The sequence below is a fragment of the Daphnia carinata genome, chromosome 7 (genome assembly GCF_022539665.2).
Source record: "Daphnia carinata strain CSIRO-1 chromosome 7, CSIRO_AGI_Dcar_HiC_V3, whole genome shotgun sequence".
NCBI lineage: Eukaryota > Metazoa > Arthropoda > Branchiopoda > Diplostraca > Daphniidae > Daphnia > Daphnia carinata.
The window spans coordinates 2002983-2023554 of record NC_081337.1 but is presented as its reverse complement, the minus strand read 5'-3'; the positions used below and the strand labels follow the sequence as shown (position 1 = coordinate 2023554).

The following is a 20572-nucleotide window of genomic DNA, read 5'->3' as shown; positions in this document are numbered from 1 at the left end:
AATAAAATTGGTCAAAAACAGGTTGCACATTCCATGGTCTGGCGACCGTATTTTGTTCATAAATATATGTCACCTATATCGATTACTAAGATAGAGGGCCACACCACGCGCATCGCAATTAGGTAACTGTTTAACCTAATTTTGAGTTGACGTAGTAACTTAACTAAACTTGTAGTGCCTATTACGCGTGTGTGTTCTGCCCGATAGACACACAAAGAATCACAGCAATACAAGGATTGCAAAGAAACCTTTCTCAGAAATCAGCGTGAGAACACTGGTCCTTCGAGAGAAGTTTAAGAAAATCAATTCAAGATAACGACACCCACATTGCATAATGGCAACAAGTATTCCAACCTACGACGTGGCTAATCCCTTGACACCTGAGGTGTTAGCTAAGTTGGAGGGTGACAGGACAGTCACTCGCAGAAGGATTACAACTATCTGCCGAGAAGTCGAAAGCATTATAGATGCAAACGGCTCTATTGGGAGCCTGAAGGTAATGCTGACGAAGATTAGAACTTTGCTGTCAACACATGAGCAACTGAGTGAAATACTCATTGCACATAGTACATCAGAGGACGACACAGATAAACAGTTTCAAGCCCAGCTAAAGTATTTACGCAAGGTAGAAGACGTTGCTGACGCAATCAAAGCTTACAGAGTGTCACAGAACGACGTCACCTCATCAACAGCATCATCGGCTGCAAGCGTCAAAAGCTCTCGTTCAAGCCAAAGGGGCCCACTATCAGAAACTGAGAAGAAATTGAAAGAGTTGGATGAAGAGAAAAGGAGGAAGAAGTTGGAATTTGAACAGGCAAATGAAAGGGCCAAGCAGGCCAAACAAGAGCTGGATCGTGTGGAAATGGAGCTAGAAAACCTGGATGTGGACGAATGGAAGTTGAGGCATCCAGGCTCCCCAGTAGAAGATGGCGCTGGAGGGCGAACAAAGGTAGAAGATTGGTTTCGAACGTTATCACCTAGCCAACCCACAGAAAGCCAAGCACCAGATGGCTGGATTGAAGATTATTTGGCAGATAGGGTTGAAGTCTCTACACAGCGGTCGACCAAGTTTAAATCTGCAGATCTAGAATTCTACGGTGGGGACCCAATTGACTGGTTCTGCTGGATTGATTTATTCAAAGTATTAGTCCATGAAACCCCAAAGTCCCCTGGGGAGAAATTGACGATTCTGAAAGGACACCTGACGGGAGAATGCCAAATGACAGTCAAGACGTTGGGTGGTGGAGAGCCGGCCTACAAAGAGGCCCTGAAGAGATTGAAGCAATCATTTGGAAGACGAGATGTGTTAAGGGTGGCACATTTACAAGCTTTGGAGCGCCTGGAAAGAGGAAATAATGCAACGGCATTCCAACGATTTGCTGATCGAGTGCGAGCCCATCTATTCGACTTGAGTAGGATAGGCGAGACTGCGCAGCCAGACATCATTGAAAAGATCTGCCGGAAGTTGGCCCAGCCCGACCGACTTGCGTGGAATGATAAGAAGCCGTATGGGGCCAGCGAAACGAGGTCATTAGAAGAATTTGCTGATTGGCTATGCCAGCGAGCTGCGGCATACCAAACGCCTACGAGATCGTCGCCGAATCAAGCGCAGAATCCGGAAAGAAGAATAGAACCCAGGGTCGATCGCACCAAACGTCGATTCAGATTCAGAAAGAAGGTAAACCAGGTGGAGACTCGCCTATTAAGAGAACTCCTTTTTGTTATCAGTGCAAAGGACAACATCGATTGACCGACTGCCCAGCGTTTCAGAAGCTGGCGGTTGGAGAAAGATTCACGTTTGTCCAAACCCACCGATTGTGTTTCAACTGTTTAGGCGCCAATCATTCGGTGAGATTCTGCAACCAATGGAAAGAGTGCGGTCGGAACGGTTGCAACCGGCGTCATCACCCTCTCCTACATCATGACGACAAACCAGCTGCAGCTAAGGGAGCATCAGCCAGATGCTCCAAAGACGAACTTCAGGAAGAGGTTGCGATGGGGGTGATGAATGTACGAGTCCAAAATTCCCGAGGAGAGTATGTGTGGGCCAATCTGTTCATCGATGAAGGAAGTAACACATCCCTGGCAAGAAGCGACTTCATTCGGAGTTTAGGAATAGATGGAGAGGATCAGAAATTAGAGATGAAAGGAATCGGGGGAGTCAGCCGCTGTTACAACACATCCAAAGAAGTAATCCTGACCGTTAGGTTATTGACAGGAGGGGAGACCACCATTAAGGTCTCCACGATGCCGACGGTAACAGATCCCATGCCGTACGTCGATTGGAACAAACTGAAGACCCGTTGGAAACATCTCAAATCCCTACCGATCAAATCAGCAGGAGGGCAGGTGGACTTGTTGATTGGAGTTGATCATTACCACCTCATCGTCCCGACCGAGTCTAGGGTCGGAGAAGAGGGAGAACCGAGTGCAGTAAAAACACAATTCGGATGGTACGCTCGTGGAGTCATCGGAAGCAAGTTAAGAAGACCACCAACTAGCCACACTGTTACAGCCGTGCGCAGCTATTCGTTACGAGTCAACGCCGCATTGGAGAAGGAGCTTCGAGGATTTTGTGAAACGGAGAATTTTGGCACTGAAACCCCAAGGCTGGTGATGCCACCCGAAGACGAAAGGGCGGTGAAGATTGTCGAGGAGGGAACCCGGAAGCTAGAAATAGGATATGAGGTGCCAATACCATGGAAGGAAGGAGAACCTTCACTGCCAGATAACAAGAGGCTGGCACTTTACCGCTTACATGATTTGTTTAAACGGTTTGATCGAGATCCGGACTTCAAGGCGGCGTACCAAATGGCTATCAAGAAATACATCGATGCGGGATACGTGAGCGAGGTGGAAGAGGAAGGTGACCCGATCACCGCGCAATACTTCTTAGCCCACCATGGTGTTTACAAGAAGTCGGCGTCGGAGAGGAAGCTGAGAATAGTGTTCGACTCAGCGGCCCAATTCCAAGGAAAGTGTTTGAATGATGCGATGCTGACCGGACCGACACTTCAGAATATGCTGCCATCTGTGCTGATAAAGTTTAGAGAAGCGGAAGTTGCATTTACTGCGGACATCGAGGCGATGTTTAGTAGAATTCGATTGAGACCACAAGATGCCCGTTACCACCGTTTCCTGTGGCGAGAGGATGGATCGTCCGAAATCAAGACTCTTTAAATGGATCGGCTGGCGTTCGGTGACAGATGCTCTCCATTTATTGCAATCAACACGATACGAAGGGCGGCCGCAGATTCCGGTGTCGGGGGAGAAGCGGCAGACGCGGTTCACAACAATCTGTACATGGACGATTACTTGGATTCAGCCAAGAATGTGGATTTAGCAGTTGAGCGGGCCACTGGCGTAAGAGAAATTCTGGCGGCGGGAGACTTCCATTTTAAGACATGGCTTTCAAATTCTCCTGACTTTCTAATGGCGATGGGTGTGGATCCGTCGGAAAAAGAAGATGACCATCCACTATCAGTTCCGGACGACTCCACAAAGATTCTAGGCGCATGTTGGAGGCCTTATCGAGACGTCCTGACCTTCGTCCTATCGGAGTTAAGTGAGGTGGAGTTTACCCGAGCTGGATTGGCGAGGAAGGTGGCCGGACTGTACGATCCACTAGGACTAGCCGCACCGACAATAATTAAGGCAAAAATTCGTCTGCGGGAGCTTGGAACGCGCGGTCTGGATTGGTGCGACGAAGTTGATCCTGAGGATAAGGATTGGTGGAGGAGATGGATCACTTCATTGGCAGTATTGAATAAGTTAGAGGTCCCGCGCTGTTTATTTCCGGATCGAGAAAAAATATGTCGATCAGAGCTGCACACCTTTGCGGATGCATCCCAGGAGGCGTTCGCGGCAGCGGTCTATATCCGGAACCAGTATGCGGATGGAGCCAACTTGAACTTAATCATGGCAAAGACAAAGCTAGCTCCTAAAAAAACTATCTCTATTCCAAAATTGGAGTTGCAGGCAGCTTTATTGGGAGCCCGGCTGGCTGATTTCGTCTCCAAGTCTCTTCGAGAACCCATAAGGAGCCGTAAATTCTGGACGGATTCTTCATGTGTGCGGAATTGGATCCGGTCAAACGCGGCGTACTACAAACCTTTTGTGGATCATCGGATCGGTGAGATTCAAACCTTGACTAGGCCGGAGGAGTGGAGATACGTACCCGGAAAATTGAACTGTAGCGATGTGGCCACTCGGTCCTCGCTCGAATCGGACCATCAAATTCCAAATTCGTGGGTCAAGGGTCCTGACTTCCTGTACCAAACCGAAGATTGTTGGCCACAGGATCTACCTTGGATGAAGGTGACGGAGGAAGGTCGATCCACCCGCGAGAGTCGGTGTCACATCGCTATCAACACCGAAAATGCTTGGGAGTCAGTGAAGATTGATATCAGTGAAATTCCAGCGCTTATTCAACTGGAGGAGAGGTATATGCAATTACTGAAAGCTTGTCAAGAGGAGTCATTCGTGGAGGAGCTGAGGCGGTTGAAGAGACTACAGCCGTTGAAAAATGACTCCAAATTACTCTCGCTTTCGCCTTTCATGAGCCCAGATGGTCTTATTCGTTTAGGTGGTCGCGTTGGAAAGGCAGCATTACCCTATGACAACCGTCATCCAATCATACTGCCGTCACAACACCCCCTAACGGAACGAATAATCGAGGCCTTCCATCGCAACTTACATCACCTCGGCGTGGACTTCGTACTTGCCCACATTAGACAGCATTTTTGGATAGTCGATGGTCGGGAAGCCGTGAAACGAGTGAAAAGGAAATGTCTGGAGTGTCTGAAAGAGAGAGTCAAACCCGGAATTCAGCAGATGGCGGAGCTACCGGTGGAGAGGCTCGATATGTTCGCCCCTCCTTTCACGCATACCGCTGTTGATTACTTCGGACCGATGGAGACGAGTAATTACAGAAATCGCACCCTGAAGAGATATGGAGCGCTATTCACGTGCCTCACTACAAGAGCCGTGTTCCTCGACTTAGCAGACGACCTGACATCTGATCAATTCTTGTTGGTTCTACGGAGGTTCATCGGAATTTACAACCAGCCAAAATCTATGCATTCGGACAATGGCACCAATTTTGTTGGGGCGGAAAGGGAATTAAGGGAGCTTCTTACCAATATTCAACAACCGGGGGAGCTGAGTGATTTCATCAAGAATCGGCGAATACATTGGAGTTTCCAGCCACCGAGAGCTCCTCACTTCGGAGGCGCCCATGAAAGTCTCGTGAAGTCAGCAAAGAAGGCCCTCTACCGAGCTCTGGAGATTGAGAAGTCGCAATTTCGCCATCCAACGGATAGTGTACTCCGCACTGTCCTGTTTGAGGTAGCTGGCTTGCTAAATAGTCGCCCGCTCACGTACGTGAGTTCGGATCCAGTGGATGTTAGGCCGTTGACTCCAAACGATCTAATGAACCGATCACCTGTCATCTACTCACCGGCCGGCGAGTTCGCAGATGCGCTACCGCGGGAGAATTTCCATTACGTGCTAAAGTTAGTGAATCTCTTCTGGGATCTGTGGCGAAAATCCTACCTTCCTTCCCTGATCGCACGAAAGAAGTGGAGAACAAAAATGAGGAATTTCCAGAAGGGGGACGTCGTTCTTCTAGTGGAACCAAACCTTCCCCGTGGAAAATGGAATATTGGACGAGTCGAAGAAACATTTCCCGGAGACGACGGTCTAGTTCGCGTCGTCAAGGTCTCCACGAAGGAGGGGACGTACGTGCGCGCCATAGAAAATTTGCCTTCTAGAGGCCGAAGAGTCCCATCTTCCTAAGTAGACAGAAGATGGACGGGGGAGGATGGTCTGGCGACCGTATTTTGTTCATAAATATATGTCACCTATATCGATTACTAAGAAAGAGGGCCACACCACGCGCATCGCAATTAGGTAACTGTTTAACCTAATTTTGAGTTGACGTAGTAACTTAACTAAACTTGTAGTGCCTATTACGCGTGTGTGTTCTGCCCGATAGACACACAAAGAATCACAGCAATACAAGGATTGCAAAGAAACCTTTCTCAGAAATCAGCGTGAGAACATTCCAAGTTAGTAAGCATAGCCAAATATCGAATGTTCGAAGAACCAAGGTTAGTCATGTTTTACCAAACGCCACCTGGTGGTGAGTTTTGATAGCGGTTTCTCGCCAAACGCGACGGTTACCAGTACAATATCCTTAACTATTTAAATCAAATGTACTTGTAATTGTAGTGAACTTTGTTTGTAAAATTCTAATGATTTCATTAAGCACAGTGATTTTCGCATTGAAATCGTAAAAATTAATAAAATTCGTCAAAAACAGGATGCACATTCCAAGTTAGTAAGCATAGCCAAATATCGAATATTCAAAGAACCAAGGTTAGTCATCTTTTAACAAACACAACCTGATGGTGAGTTTTGACAGCGGTTTTTCGCCAAACGCGATGGTTACCAGTCCAATATCCTTAACTATTTAAATCAAATGTACTTGTAATTGTAGTGAACTTTGTTTGTAAAATTCTAATGATTTCATGGTTACCAGTACAGTATCCTTAACTACTTAAATCAAATGTACATGTAATAGTAGTGAACTTTGTTTGTAAAATTCTAATAATTTCATTAAGCACTGTGATTTTCGCATTGAAATCGTAAAAATTAATAAAATTGGTCAAAAAAAGGATGCACATTCCAAGTTGGTAGGCATAGCCAAATATCGAATATTCAAAGAACCAAGGTTAGTCATCTTTTAACAAACGCAAGCTGATGGTGAGTTTTGACAGCGGTTTTTCGCCAAACGCGATGGTTACCAGTCCAATATCCTTAACTATTTAAATCAAATGTACTTGTAATTGTAGTGAACTTTGTTTGTAAAATTCTAATGATTTCATTAAGCACAGTGATTTTCGCATTGAAATCGTAAAAATTTATAAAATTCGTCAAAAACAGGTTGCACATTCCAAGTTAGTAAGCATAGCCAAATATCGAATATTCAAAGAACCAAGGTTAGTCATCTTTTACCAAACGCCACCTGGTGGTGAGTTTTGATAGAGGTTTTTCGCCAAACGCGATGGTTACCAGTCCAATATCCTTAACTATTTAAATCAAATGTACTTGTAATTGTAGTGAACTTTGTTTGTAAAATTCTAATGATTTCATTAAGCACTGTGATTTTCGCATTGAAATCGTAAAAATTAATAAAATTGGTCAAAAACAGGTTGCACATTCCAAGTTAGTAAGCATAGCCAAATATCGAATGTTCGAAGAACCAAGGTTAGTCATGTTTTACCAAACGCCACCTGGTGATGAGTTTTGATAGAGGTTTTTCGCCAAACGCGATGGTTACCAGTCCAATATCCTTAACTATTTAAATCAAATGTACTTGTAATTGTAGTGAACTTTGTTTGTAAAATTCTAATGATTTCATTAAGCACAGTGATTTTCGCATTGAAATCGCAAAAATTAATAAAATTTGTCAAAAACAGGTTGCACATTCCAAGTTAGTAAGCATAGCCAACTATAGAATATTCAAAGAACCAACGTTAGTCATCTTTTACCAAACGCCAACTGGTGGTGAGTTTTGATAGAGGATTTTCGCCAAACGCGATGGTTACCAGTCCAATATCCTTAACTATTTAAATCAAATGTACTTGTAATTGTAGTGAACTTTGTTTGTAAAATTCTAATGATTTCATTAAGCACAGTGATTTTCGCATTGAAATCGTAAAAATTAATAAAATTCGTCAAAAACAGGTTGCACATTCCAAGTTAGTAAGCATAGCCAAATATAGAATGTTCAAAGAACGAACGTTAGTCATCTTTTACCAAGCGCAACCTGGTGGTGAGTTTTGATAGAGGTTTTTCGCCAAACGCGATGGTTACCAGTCCAATATCCTTAACTATTTAAATCAAATGTACTTGTAATTGTAGTGAACTTTGTTTGTAAAATTCTAATGATTTCATTAAGCACAGTGATTTTCGCATTGAAATCGTAAAAAATAATAAAATTCGTCAAAAACAGGTTGCACATTCCAAGTTAGTAAGCATAGCCAACTATAGAATGTTCAAAGAACGAACGTTAGTCATCTTTTACCAAGCGCAACCTGGTGGTGAGTTTTGATAGAGGTTTTTCGCCAAACGCGATGGTTACCAGTCCAATATCCTTAACTATTTAAATCAAATGTACTTGTAATTGTAGTGAACTTTGTTTGTAAAATTCTAATGATTTCATTAAGCACAGTGATTTTCGCATTGAAATCGTAAAAATTAATAAAATTCGTCAAAAACAGGTTGCACATTCCAAGTTAGTAAGCATAGCCAACTATAGAATGTTCAAAGAACGAACGTTAGTCATCTTTTACCAAACGCAACCTGGTGGTGAGTTTTGATAGAGGTTTTTCGCCAAACGCGATGGTTACCAGTCCAATATCCTTAACTATTTAAATCAAATGTACTTGTAATTGTAGTGAACTTTGTTTGTAAAATTCTAATGATTTCATTAAGCACAGTGATTTTCGCATTGAAATCGTAAAAATTTATAAAATTCGTCAAAAACAGGTTGCACATTCCAAGTTAGTAAGCATAGCCAACTATAGAATGTTCAAAGAACGAACGTTAGTCATCTTTTACCAAGCGCAACCTGGTGGTGAGTTTTGATAGAGGTTTTTCGCCAAACGCGATGGTTACCAGTCCAATATCCTTAACTATTTAAATCAAATGTACTTGTAATTGTAGTGAACTTTGTTTGTAAAATTCTAATGATTTCATTAAGCACAGTGATTTTCGCATTGAAATCGTAAAAATTAATAAAATTCGTCAAAAACAGGTTGCACATTCCAAGTTAGTAAGCATAGCCAACTATAGAATGTTCAAAGAACGAACGTTAGTCATCTTTTACCAAGCGCAACCTGGTGGTGAGTTTTGATAGAGGTTTTTCGCCAAACGCGATGGTTACCAGTCCAATATCCTTAACTATTTAAATCAAATGTACTTGTAATTGTAGTGAACTTTGTTTGTAAAATTCTAATGATTTCATTAAGCACAGTGATTTTCGCATTGAAATCGTAAAAATTAATAAAATTCGTCAAAAACAGGTTGCACATTCCAAGTTAGTAAGCATAGCCAACTATAGAATGTTCAAAGAACGAACGTTAGTCATCTTTTACCAAGCGCAACCTGGTGGTGAGTTTTGATAGAGGTTTTTCGCCAAACGCGATGGTTACCAGTCCAATATCCTTAACTATTTAAATCAAATGTACTTGTAATTGTAGTGAACTTTGTTTGTAAAATTCTAATGATTTCATTAAGCACAGTGATTTTCGCATTGAAATCGTAAAAATTAATAAAATTCGTCAAAAACAGGTTGCACATTCCAAGTTAGTAAGCATAGCCAACTATAGAATGTTCAAAGAACGAACGTTAGTCATCTTTTACCAAGCGCAACCTGGTGGTGAGTTTTGATAGAGGTTTTCGCCAAACGCGATGGTTACCAGTCCAATATCCTTAACTATTTAAATCAAATGTACTTGTAATTGTAGTGAACTTTGTTTGTAAAATTCTAATGATTTCATTAAGCACAGTGATTTTCGCATTGAAATCGTAAAAATTAATAAAATTCGTCAAAAACAGGTTGCACATTCCAAGTTAGTAAGCATAGCCAACTATAGAATGTTCAAAGAACGAACGTTAGTCATCTTTTACCAAGCGCAACCTGGTGGTGAGTTTTGATAGAGGTTTTTCGCCAAACGCGATGGTTACCAGTCCAATATCCTTAACTATTTAAATCAAATGTACTTGTAATTGTAGTGAACTTTGTTTGTAAAATTCTAATGATTTCATTAAGCACAGTGATTTTCGCATTGAAATCGTAAAAATTTATAAAATTCGTCAAAAACAGGTTGCACATTCCCAGTTAGTAAGCATAGCCAACTATAGAATGTTCAAAGAACGAACGTTAGTCATCTTTTACCAAGCGCCACCTGGTGGTGAGTTTTGATAGAGGTTTTCGCCAAACGCGATGGTTACCAGTCCAATATCCTTAACTATTTAAATCAAATGTACTTGTAATTGTAGTGAACTTTGTTTGTAAAATTCTAATGATTTCATTAAGCACAGTGATTTTCGCATTGAAATCGTAAAAATTAATAAAATTAATCAAAAAAAGGATGCACATTCCAAGTTAGTAAGCATAGCCAAATATCGAATATTCAAAGAACCAAGGTTAGTCATCTTTTAACAAACGCAAGCTGATGGTGAGTTTTGATAGAGGTTTTTCGCCAAACGCGATGGTTACCAGTCCAATATCCTTAACTATTTAAATCAAATGTACTTGTAATTGTAGTGAACTTTGTTTGTAAAATTCTAATGATTTCATTAAGCACAGTGATTTTCGCATTGAAATCGTAAAAATTAATAAAATTCGTCAAAAACAGGTTGCACGTTCCAAGTTAGTAAGCATAGCCAACTATAGAATGTTCAAAGAACGAACGTTAGTCATCTTTTACCAAGAGCAACCTGGTGGTGAGTTTTGATAGAGGATTTTCGCCAAACGCGATGGTTACCAGTCCAATATCCTTAACTATTTAAATCAAATGTACTTGTAATTGTAGTGAACTTTGTTTGTAAAATTCTAATGATTTCATTAAGCACAGTGATTTTCGCATTGAAATCGTAAAAATTAATAAAATTCGTCAAAAACAGGATGCACGTTCCAAGTTAGTAAGCATAGCCAACTATAGAATGTTCAAAGAACGAACGTTAGTCATCTTTTACCAAGCGCAACCTGGTGGTGAGTTTTGATAGAGGTTTTTCGCCAAACGCGATGGTTACCAGTCCAATATCCTTAACTATTTAAATCAAATGTACTTGTAATTGTAGTGAACTTTGTTTGTAAAATTCTAATAATTTCATTAAGCACAGTGATTTTCGCATTGAAATCGTAAAAATTAATAAAATTTGTCAAAAACAGGTTGCACATTCCAAGTTAGTAAGCATAGCCAACTATAGAATGTTCCAAGAACGAACGTTAGTCATCTTTTACCAAGCGCAACCTGTTGGTGAGTTTTGATAGAGGATTTTCGCCAAACGCGATGGTTACCAGTCCAATATCCTTAACTATTTAAATCAAATGTACTTGTAATTGTAGTGAACTTTGTTTGTAAAATTCTAATGATTTCATTAAGCACAGTGATTTTCGCATTGAAATCGTAAAAATTTAAAAAATTCGTCAAAAACAGGTTGCACGTTCCAAGTTAGTAAGCATAGCCAAATATCAGATGTTCGAAGAACCAAGGTTAGTCATGTTTTACCAAACGCCACCTGGTGGTGAGTTTTGATAGCGGTTCCTCGCCAAATGCGATGGTTACCAGTACAATATCCTTAACTATTTAAATCAAATGTACTTGTAATTGTAGTGAACTTTGTTTGTAAAATTCTAATAATTTCATTAAGCACTGTGATTTTCGCATTGAAATCGTAAAAATTAATAAAATTGGTCAAAAACAGGTTGCACATTCCAAGTTAGTAAGCATAGCCAAATATCGAATGTTCGAAGAACCAAGGTTAGTCATGTTTTACCAAACGCCACCTCGTGGTGAGTTTTGATAGCGGTTCCTTGCCAAACGCGATGGTTACCAGTACAATATCCTTAACTATTTAAATCAAATGTACTTGTAATTGTAGTGAACTTTGTTTGTAAAATTCTAATGATTTCATTAAGCACAGTGATTTTCGCATTGAAATCGTAAACATTAATAAAATTTGTCAAAAACAGGTTGCATATTCTAAGGTAGTAAGCATAGCCAACTATCGAATGTTCGAAGAACCAACGTTAGTCATCTTTTACCAAACGTCACCTGTTGGTGAGTTTTGATAGAGGATTTTCGCCAAACGCGATGGTTACCAGTCCAATATCCTTAACTATTTAAATCAAATGTACTTGTAATTGTAGTGAACTTTGTTTGTAAAATTCTAATGATTTCATTAAGCACAGTGATTTTCGCATTGAAATCGCAAAAATTAATAAAATTCGTCAAAAAAAGGATGCACATTCCAAGTTAGTAAGCATAGCCAAATATCGAATATTCAAAGAACCAAGGTTAGTCATCTTTTAACAAACGCAACCTGATGGTGAGTTTTGACAGCGGTTTTTCGCCAAACGCGATGGTTACCAGTCCAATATCCTTAACTATTTAAATCAAATGTACTTGTAATTGTAGTGAACTTTGTTTGTAAAATTCTAATGATTTCATTAGGCACAGTGATTTTCGCATTGAAATCGTAAAAATTAATAAAATTCGTCAAAAACAGGATGCACATTTCAAGTTAGTAAGCATAGCCAAATATCGAATGTTCGAAGAACCAAGGTTAGTCATGTTTTACCAAACGTCACCTGGTGGTGAGTTTTGATAGCGGTGCCCATTGAGGTGACAAGTCTGAATGCCCTTACACTTAAATTAACAATGCCAGCACTCGAACTGTTGCCTATCCGTTCCGAGCCTGATACAATGTGTCCGGGTACGGCCCAGCACTAGTGAAATAGAAAATGTACTTACGGTTTGCGACTCCTTAGAAACAATCCGCAGCTGGGCAGGAACTGGGCAGGCCGCTGGACACGAACAACAGATGATTAGCACATTCACAGCACATTCACGGCACATTCGAAGCACCTTCGACAACCTACACCATGAAGATCTAAATACTGACTGGCTGAAATACTGAAACCACATGTGAAAATTGGGAAGTCAGAACTATATATTCACATTGAATATTTGCCATTTCAGTAGTATTACCCTAAACACCAGTAATTGTTTCCTTCCCAAAAATTCTTTCATAGAATAATTATTTAAAACCTCAGAAGAAATGTAACCACGGAGAATCGAACACAAGCCTACATGTATCACAGGTTAGAGCGCTACCGATATGGTAAGATTTGCTTGTTAATCGTTGCTGATAGTTGTATGAGCAAGTACAACATGAGTGCAACTGGAAAAATAATTTATGCACTAAAAAGTAAGAATAATTTAATAAATATTTCTGGTGTGGCCGTTGTAGTATTTTATTAAATGAACTATATTAGATATAACATATTTAATGGTCCCCTGCAATTTAAATTAAAATAGGATAAAAGGTAAATGTTTGGTGAACCATTTAAGTTATGAGTTAACACCATCGGCTTTAAAAAGTCAGTCCTATTTCTCCCAGTCCTATTTCTCCGGTAGAAATAGGACTGAGAATTTCCAGTCCTATTTCTCCAGTCCTATTTCGTTTCAGTCCTATTTCACCGGCTACCTATCACACTACATTCACATTGAATATACGTATAATTCAAACTGTTTGAATGTAGATATTCAAACTCACTGTATCACACTATATTCACATTGAATACATGTTTATTTGATACTGTTTGAATGTACATCATGAAACTGATTCTATAACACTATTGTAAAGTTCCTTATACCTCGTGTATTACAGTGGATTTGCCGAAACAATTCCCAATTACAAGGTACAAACATGCGGTATTTATACTACTAAAGAACACACATGTTGAAGGTAAAATGGGGGGAGACGTTCACTTTCACTTGTGAAACGCTTGAGGAATGTAAGAGGTGTGGCTGTCTTTGGATAGCCTTTGGGCTCGTTACATTCCTCCCCCTCTTCGATAAGAAGAATTGGTCCTCCAATTTGCGTTTCCCTTAACTGGCTACATTTCTTGATGAAAAACTTGTTACTTCAGCCAAAAATTTTAGAAGAATTTGTTTTCCTTTTTCTTTTTCCGTCACCGGCTACAGTTGCTGCTATGAATATAAATGATGGCTATGGTTGACTAATCTGGTTCCTCCACCTAAAAATTTTAAGAAAAAGAATTGCAGGTGATTTGAATCAAGTTGCGAGTGTATTGTCTTCTTTCTTTTCTTTTTTTATTCTTGCTTTTTCTTAGGCCCGGTATTTTAACTTTGTTGATGGTTTTTTCGCTTTTCTCGCAGCGATATTGTATTTGTCCTTTCTTTCCAGTCTTTGTCTGGGAATAACTGTTACGTTTTTGATCCCATTTTTGGAATATTGCTCGAGCTCTATCACTGCATGTATGTGATTCAGCCGTGTGTCCATGGGAGTCTTTTATCCTTGGGCTTGCTCCGTGTAACAGTAAAATTTCGATCATGTCGATTCTGTTGAATCCGGCTGCTACGTGTAAGGCGGTTGTTTTTGCCGTTTTTGCCAATGTGGTTTTTATTGTGGGCTTCGTAGTTGTTGTAGCGCTTGTCGTTGTTGTGCATTTTTCTGTTGTGAGCGTGACAGGGGGAGTGGCTAAAGTTTTGTTCTTTTCTGATTGGTTGTTGATCTCCCTTTGCATTAGTGGCGGTATAGATGGGAGTGCTTTCCCGTCCAATGGCTGTTGAGTATGTAGCGCTATAATGGCTGCCGCTGAAAGTGTCCTTATTTGATGTGGGTTGCGATATTCTCTGCGAAGCTAAGGTGTTGTTTTTTACTGGAGCTGTGACAATGTCCCAGGCTCACACGTCCTACTCTTTGTGTTAGACATTTCTTATCTGATGAAGGTGAGTATAATCCAGTTCTATCTGTTGCCATGAGTTGTCCTGTGTGTTCATATGTGCCCCAGACTGAGCTTGTGTTGGCGCATTCCTGGAGGACGAGCATTGTTGTCTTGGCTTTTACACAGTTGTTCGTGTTGAACGGTCTGATGGTGAAATCAGAGGTATATTCGAAAGCTTGTCCTCGTTCTGTTGTTCTGCTGCAGTTAGCAACTGTAGTTTCTGATCGCACCAATGGGTCATTACTGGTTACCAGTGTTCTTAGTTCTTCTTGACATTTGGTCCAATCCGCGTCGCATTTTTCTAGTGTCATCTGTTTGTTTATTCCGTGATGAGTCAAACACTTTTCACTCGGTGCTTTCCCATTTTTCAACAATCCCCAGGCAATCATGTCCCAGATTATATTTCCGCTGCCGTGATTAGTTTTTAAAATTCCTCCGAATATTGGCGAATTAATCGTTGTTGTGATTGCTCTTCGCTGTTCTTGTTGTATCTCCTGCATTTCCGCTAACGTTGTATCCGGGAAGTTTTCTTGGATTTCAGGATTAGTATTCACAGTTTCAAAAATCCATTGTTGTGTTGCACCATTTTCATCATCCCTACATTCTGTTAGAATGATGTTTTGGGATGATCCAAGCGTTATGCAAAGATGTGATTCCTGTGCGATTAATCGGTAATTTTGCTGGTCTAATATCCACCGTGTAGAATATTCAGAACAAGTGGCTGCAACCAGTCGATTTGTTTCTCCTTCGGTTATGCAAATATCGCTGTTTTGCATTCGTATTGTTTGGTCAACGATGTATTCAAATTCTGACCCCAATGGAAGTGGGTCATCGTTTTTAAAACGAAAGTGAGCTTTCATCGGGTTGCTCTCTCCGGGTTCTAGATTATATGTATTGTGGCGTTATAAATTATGTACTGTCCTTTTTCGTCTTTTTTGATTGGTTGTTGACGTCTCATTTTTATTGGTCCCCAGGCGTACGAGATGCTGTATAGACGTTTACCGATATCTAAATCTTCGAGAGGTGTGTTCAACAAGAACGTAACTTCTTGTTGAATCGAACGTTTCCGCTTTGATTGTGGAAGTTGTCTATAATCCTTGCACACTGGTGTATCTAGGTGAGTATTATGCAGGCATGTATTTATAGTTGTTTTAAGCATCTCGTACAGTTTTCTCGTAGTTTCGGTTGGAAAGATTAGATTGTGAGCGGTATACCCACAACTTTGTAGCCTTGTGGTGTGATGTCTCGATCTGGTTTGTTGAGGAATGAAATCTCGACCTGTCGATTGGTGTCGTAAAGACGGCTGGTGTTTTCGTGTTCTGGCATTCTTGGAAGTTCTAAGTATCCATCTCCTTTAAGCAGTGTTTGTGTGTACGAATTGTTTGTTGTTCTATTTCCCCACACAATTGTATTCTGATTCTGGATGAAGTGTCCTTCTTGTTCTGTTGTGTTCAAAGGTCCTAATGGGATTTCAATTGGATCGTCTGGTTTTTCTTGTCATAGCGTGATTCGTTCTGCTACACAGTTGAGGGTATGGTAGTGTTTTATGGCATACCATTGCCCTTCACCTGTCGGAGTGGCTGTGAAACTCAGTCCTGCTGGTCCGGTCTGCATGTTGTTATCGCCACACTTCTTGTCGTTCACCATTTTCCAGCATTCCAGTGGGGTAATTAGTTTAGTGTCTTGTGAATATATTGTGTCGAAAGATCCGATCCAAAATGATCCAGTTATTTTCTTTGTTTTTATCCATTGCTTCCAGGTCCAGCCTTTCCAAGAAGCTGCTGGTTTCTGTGTTGTTTTTAAAGTGTACAACGTGGGTATTCTGGGTAAGTGAGCTGTATCTGATTCTTTGTTGTTGCAGTAATATGGTGCCTCTATATCTAAAATTCCTCTGGTCTTTACGATATTGCAGTCGCATACGGTTGAATAAATGGGATGATAATGGGATGAGTAATAGTATCAGTTCCATCTGCGAAAAGAAAATTTGGATGTTTAGAACCTTGATACTTCGTGGCGTTGCCGTAAGTTGTATCGTGGATTTGTCATTCTAGTGCGTGCAGGATTATCTGGTATGGAACCGGGGATATTTCGTGCGATGATAACACAATTCTCCGTCTCTGCTTTTTGACGTATACGCACTCTAGGGACAGGCCTTCTTACGTTGTTACTGAAGTTTTTTCTTGGCCTTCCTGGTCCTCGTCTTACTGTTTCATTCCTCGATTGGTGTGGTGCACAATATATTCCTTCTGATCCTTGGTTTCCGGGGACCTAAAGTTTTAGGCGGTTGACGTGTACTATCGATTTTAGTCTTGCATTGTCTGCGTTCTCAATTTCGTAAGTGAGATCTGAGAAATTTCTGATTATTTTGAATGGCCCATTCTACCTGTTGATAAATTATCCGGCAGTTGATGGGACTTTCAGTAGCACAAAGTCACCGATGTTGTATTTGATTGCTTTTGTTCCTCTGTCGTAATATCTTTTTTGTTTTGTCTGTGCCCGAAATAGGTGTTCCTTCGCTAGTTGCTGAGCCTTCTTCCATTGATGTGAGTACATTACACTGGTGTCTTCGTATGTTTCGTACCGTCTATCTATTTTGATGTCGTTTGGGAGCACCGGTTGTCTCCCGAAGAATAGAAAGAATGGGTTTGCTGCAGTGTTGATTGCTTCGCTGTGTTGTAGGCAAAGGTGACAAATGGTAGATATTTGTCCCAATTTTCTGGTTCGTCCGTTACGTAACAAGCTAGCATGTCACATAGGGTTCTGTTAAATCGTTCTACTAATCCGTCTGTTTGGGGGTGGTACGCTGTTGTTCTGATTTGTTTGATTTTGAATAATTTGCAAATATCTTGGATTAAGCTCGACAGGAAGTTAGTCCCTTGATCTGTTAGTACGACTTCGGGGGATCCATATCTTGTGTAAATATCATTAACCAAGATGTTAGCAATTGTTTGGGCAGTCTGATCTCTGATTGGTACTGTAAAAACGAAACGACTGGCGTAATCTGATAGGACTAAAATATACTTATGTCCCTTTGCGCTTTCTTGAACGGGACCCACAATATCCATCGCAAGCCTTTCCCATACCCTTTCGGCTGGGAGCATAGGTTGCAACGGTGCTTTACTTCCTCCCGCAGCCTTGCGTTTTGCGCATTTAAGGCAATTTTTGATGTATTCTGTTACGTTTTGTCGCATGTGTGGGAAGAAGTATTGCTCTCGCAGTCTGGCTATTGTTTTTTCTATTCCTAAATGTCCTGCTAACATGTGGTCATGATTTGCTCGTAAGATCCTTCCGACTGACTCCCTTGGGACTACTAACTTTCCTTGCCTATCTGTTAATAAACCTTTCTCGTTGATTATAAAGTTGCTTCTAGATCTATTACTTTTCTGATCTTCTTGTATCTTTATCATTAGTTCTTGGCAATATTGAACTGCTTACTGCCCTTCTAGCCATTTGTCTTCTCGCCAAGACTTTTACTGTCACTCTCAATTTCTCTTTCAAAACCTTTGTTTTCTGTTTTATGATTTTCCCTTTCGAAACTTTCGCTTTCGGTCTGACTACTTTCGCTTTCTCTCTCCAGTTTCCTTAAACTTTCCATTTGTAGTTTGATTTTCAATCTTTCAATTTCTTTTCGATCTCTTTCATGCTCTTTTATGACAATTTCTTTTTCCCTTGCCCTTGTTTCTACTCTTGCTAGTGTCACTATAGGAATACGGCTTAGGGTGTCAGCATTTTGGTGCGATTTCCCAGGCCGGTATTCAATGACGATGTCGAATTCTTGTAGTTTGAGTGCCCATCTAGCTAATCTTCTTGCGGGTTCTGTCTTGCTCATTAACCATTCTAAAGGTCAATGGTCGGTAAATACGGTAAATCTACGTCCGTATAGATATGTCCTAAATACGTCAATTGCGTGGATGATTGCGTAAGCCTCTTTCTCTGTGGTTGACCACTTGGCCTCGCGATCGTTCACATGTTTACAGCTATACGCGATGACGACTTCCGCGCCGTCTGATTCACGGGGTTCCTGTACGTCGGACTCCGCTGAATCCGCTGATTAAGGTAGAGTCTGCATCTGAGCCAAGACTGCTCCTATTCCATATCCTGAAGCATCTGTGTAGATGATAAATTCGCGCGTGAAATCTGGATACCCAAGGATAGGTCTAGTTATGAGACAGTTCTTGATGCAGTCAAAAGCGTCCTTTTGCTCCTCTCCCCATTTCCACTCGGCTGATTTTCTCGTTAGCGCTGTCAGTGGGTGGGCTTTATCAGCAAAAGCCAGGATGAATTTTCTATAATAGCTAGCCAGACCTAAAAATGAGCTTAATTCCTTCACGTTTTTGGGAGCGGAGTATTCGATGATTGCTTCTAATTTTTTCGTAGTCGGTGTTATTCCTTTTTTCGAAACAATGTATCCTAAATAATCTAATTCTTCCTTGAAAATTTCGCATTTGTTCCGTTTTAATTTTAGTCCTGCGTCTTTAAGGAGCTTAAACACCGTTTCTAGATGTGTTACATGTTCAGTAATATTATTACTGAACACTATGATGTCATCCAGATAAACCAATGCGAACCTAAATAATACTGATTTCAAGATGTTATACATCGCATGTTGAAAAGTGCTTGGCGCATTTGTTAATCCAAATGGCATTCTATTAAATTCGTATTGTCCAAGTTCACAGATGAAAGCGGTTTTGTGTTTGCCGCTTTCCTCTATCTCGATCTCCCAGTAGCCGCTCAGTAAGTCCAATTTTGAGAAGTAAACCGATCCACTCAATGCTTCAATGGTGTCATCAATTCTTGGTAATGGATATTTGTCTTTTACGGTTATTTTGTTTAGTGCCCTATAATCAATACACATACGCATTTCTCCATCTTTTTTGGGTACCATTACAATGGCTGCTGCAAATGGGCTGTGACTTTCTCTAATAATTTTGTTACTCAACATTACTTCGATTTTTGTCTTTACAATAAGTTTTAATGCTTCTGGAGTTCTGTGCAGTCGTTGAGTAATTGGGGCCTTATATGGTAATGATGTTAATGAAATGTTTTACATCGGTTGCTTGACCCAAATCTGACTCTTTTTCTGCAAATAGAGCTTCGTATTTTTTCAATAAAATTTCTATTTTAATGCGTATCTCTTCAGAGATGTTGGTTGTTTCCCCTTTGCGGCTTTGTTTAATTCGTTTGGATTTCATATTTTTGTCTGATTGGGAAAAAGATTCTAAGCTGCGATAATCCTCATTGTTATCGGCTTTTTCTGGTGATTGGTTGGGGAGGAGTGGAATGTAAATGCCTACTTTGCCAAACGTTAAGCTATATATTGGGTGTATATTTGTTCCAAAGTTGTGTTCTACCCCGAAATGGTCGTAATTTATCTGTCTGTTTCTAGTATTAACTTTTACATTGTTGCTTGATAAGAAGTCTAAACCCAGGATACAGGTTTCACTTAAGTTTTCCATGATAAAGAGATGATGATTAGTAACGTGATTGTCGTTAATGACAATTGAAAATTCAAATTTTCCCATTGATTTTAGTATTTTTCCTGAAACCGTTCTGAATATTGGCGAGGAGGTGTTTTTAATTTCTTTAAGTCCTTCCTTCTTCTTTAGGTTAAAAAATATGGTGTCTGAAATTAAACTGGCTGCGGCTCCTGTATCTACTAAAGCGTTAATTTCTTTTCCAAAAATTCTAACGGGTATACGTATTAGTTTAGGTATCGCTAGGTCTACATTATCTGTTGGGGAATTATTTGGTAAGGATATCGTGTTTATTGCATTAGACGGCGGTTCGAATTGTTGATACGTGCCATATCTGTCCAACATTCTCGTGCAATGTGTCCTCTTTTATTGCACTTGTAACAGATAATAATCTTATTCCCAAAGGTGGCGGGGGTGTTTGGTTGGTTTTGTCGTTGCTGTGGGTATTGTTGAGGATAACCCAAGTTTTGATGATACACTTGTTGATTGTTGTGTGGTTGAAAGTTTGGTTGATTGTAATGTATCTGCCCGTTGCTGTACGGGGGTCTCT

The 20572-nt window shown here is 40.5% G+C and overlaps 2 protein-coding genes across 2 annotated transcripts; both read left to right on the top strand.

The window, feature by feature from the left end:
• Window positions 1-334: 334 nt before the first annotated feature.
• LOC130701908 (uncharacterized) lies at window positions 335-3180 on the top strand. Its single transcript, XM_057523686.1, has 2 exons — window positions 335-1678; window positions 1729-3180. Exons 1-2 carry the CDS (start codon window positions 335-337, stop codon window positions 3178-3180), a joined length of 2796 nt encoding a protein of 931 aa, XP_057379669.1.
• LOC130701907 (uncharacterized) lies at window positions 3181-5796 on the top strand. The gene has a single exon (XM_057523685.1). The coding sequence runs from the start codon at window positions 3181-3183 to the stop codon at window positions 5794-5796; it is 2616 nt and encodes an 871-aa protein (XP_057379668.1).
• Window positions 5797-20572: the final 14776 nt, after the last annotated feature.

Bases quoted from the DNA above. Each gene is read 5' to 3' on its own strand.
- LOC130701908 (XM_057523686.1), top strand. From the start codon at position 335: ATGGCAACAAGTATTCCAACCTACGACGTGGCTAATCCCTTGACACCT. The intron at 1,679-1,728 runs GTAAACCAGGTG...TTTTGTTATCAG, and splicing joins GATTCAGATTCAGAAAGAAG to TGCAAAGGACAACATCGATT.
- LOC130701907 (XM_057523685.1), top strand. From the start codon at position 3,181: ATGGATCGGCTGGCGTTCGGTGACAGATGCTCTCCATTTATTGCAATC.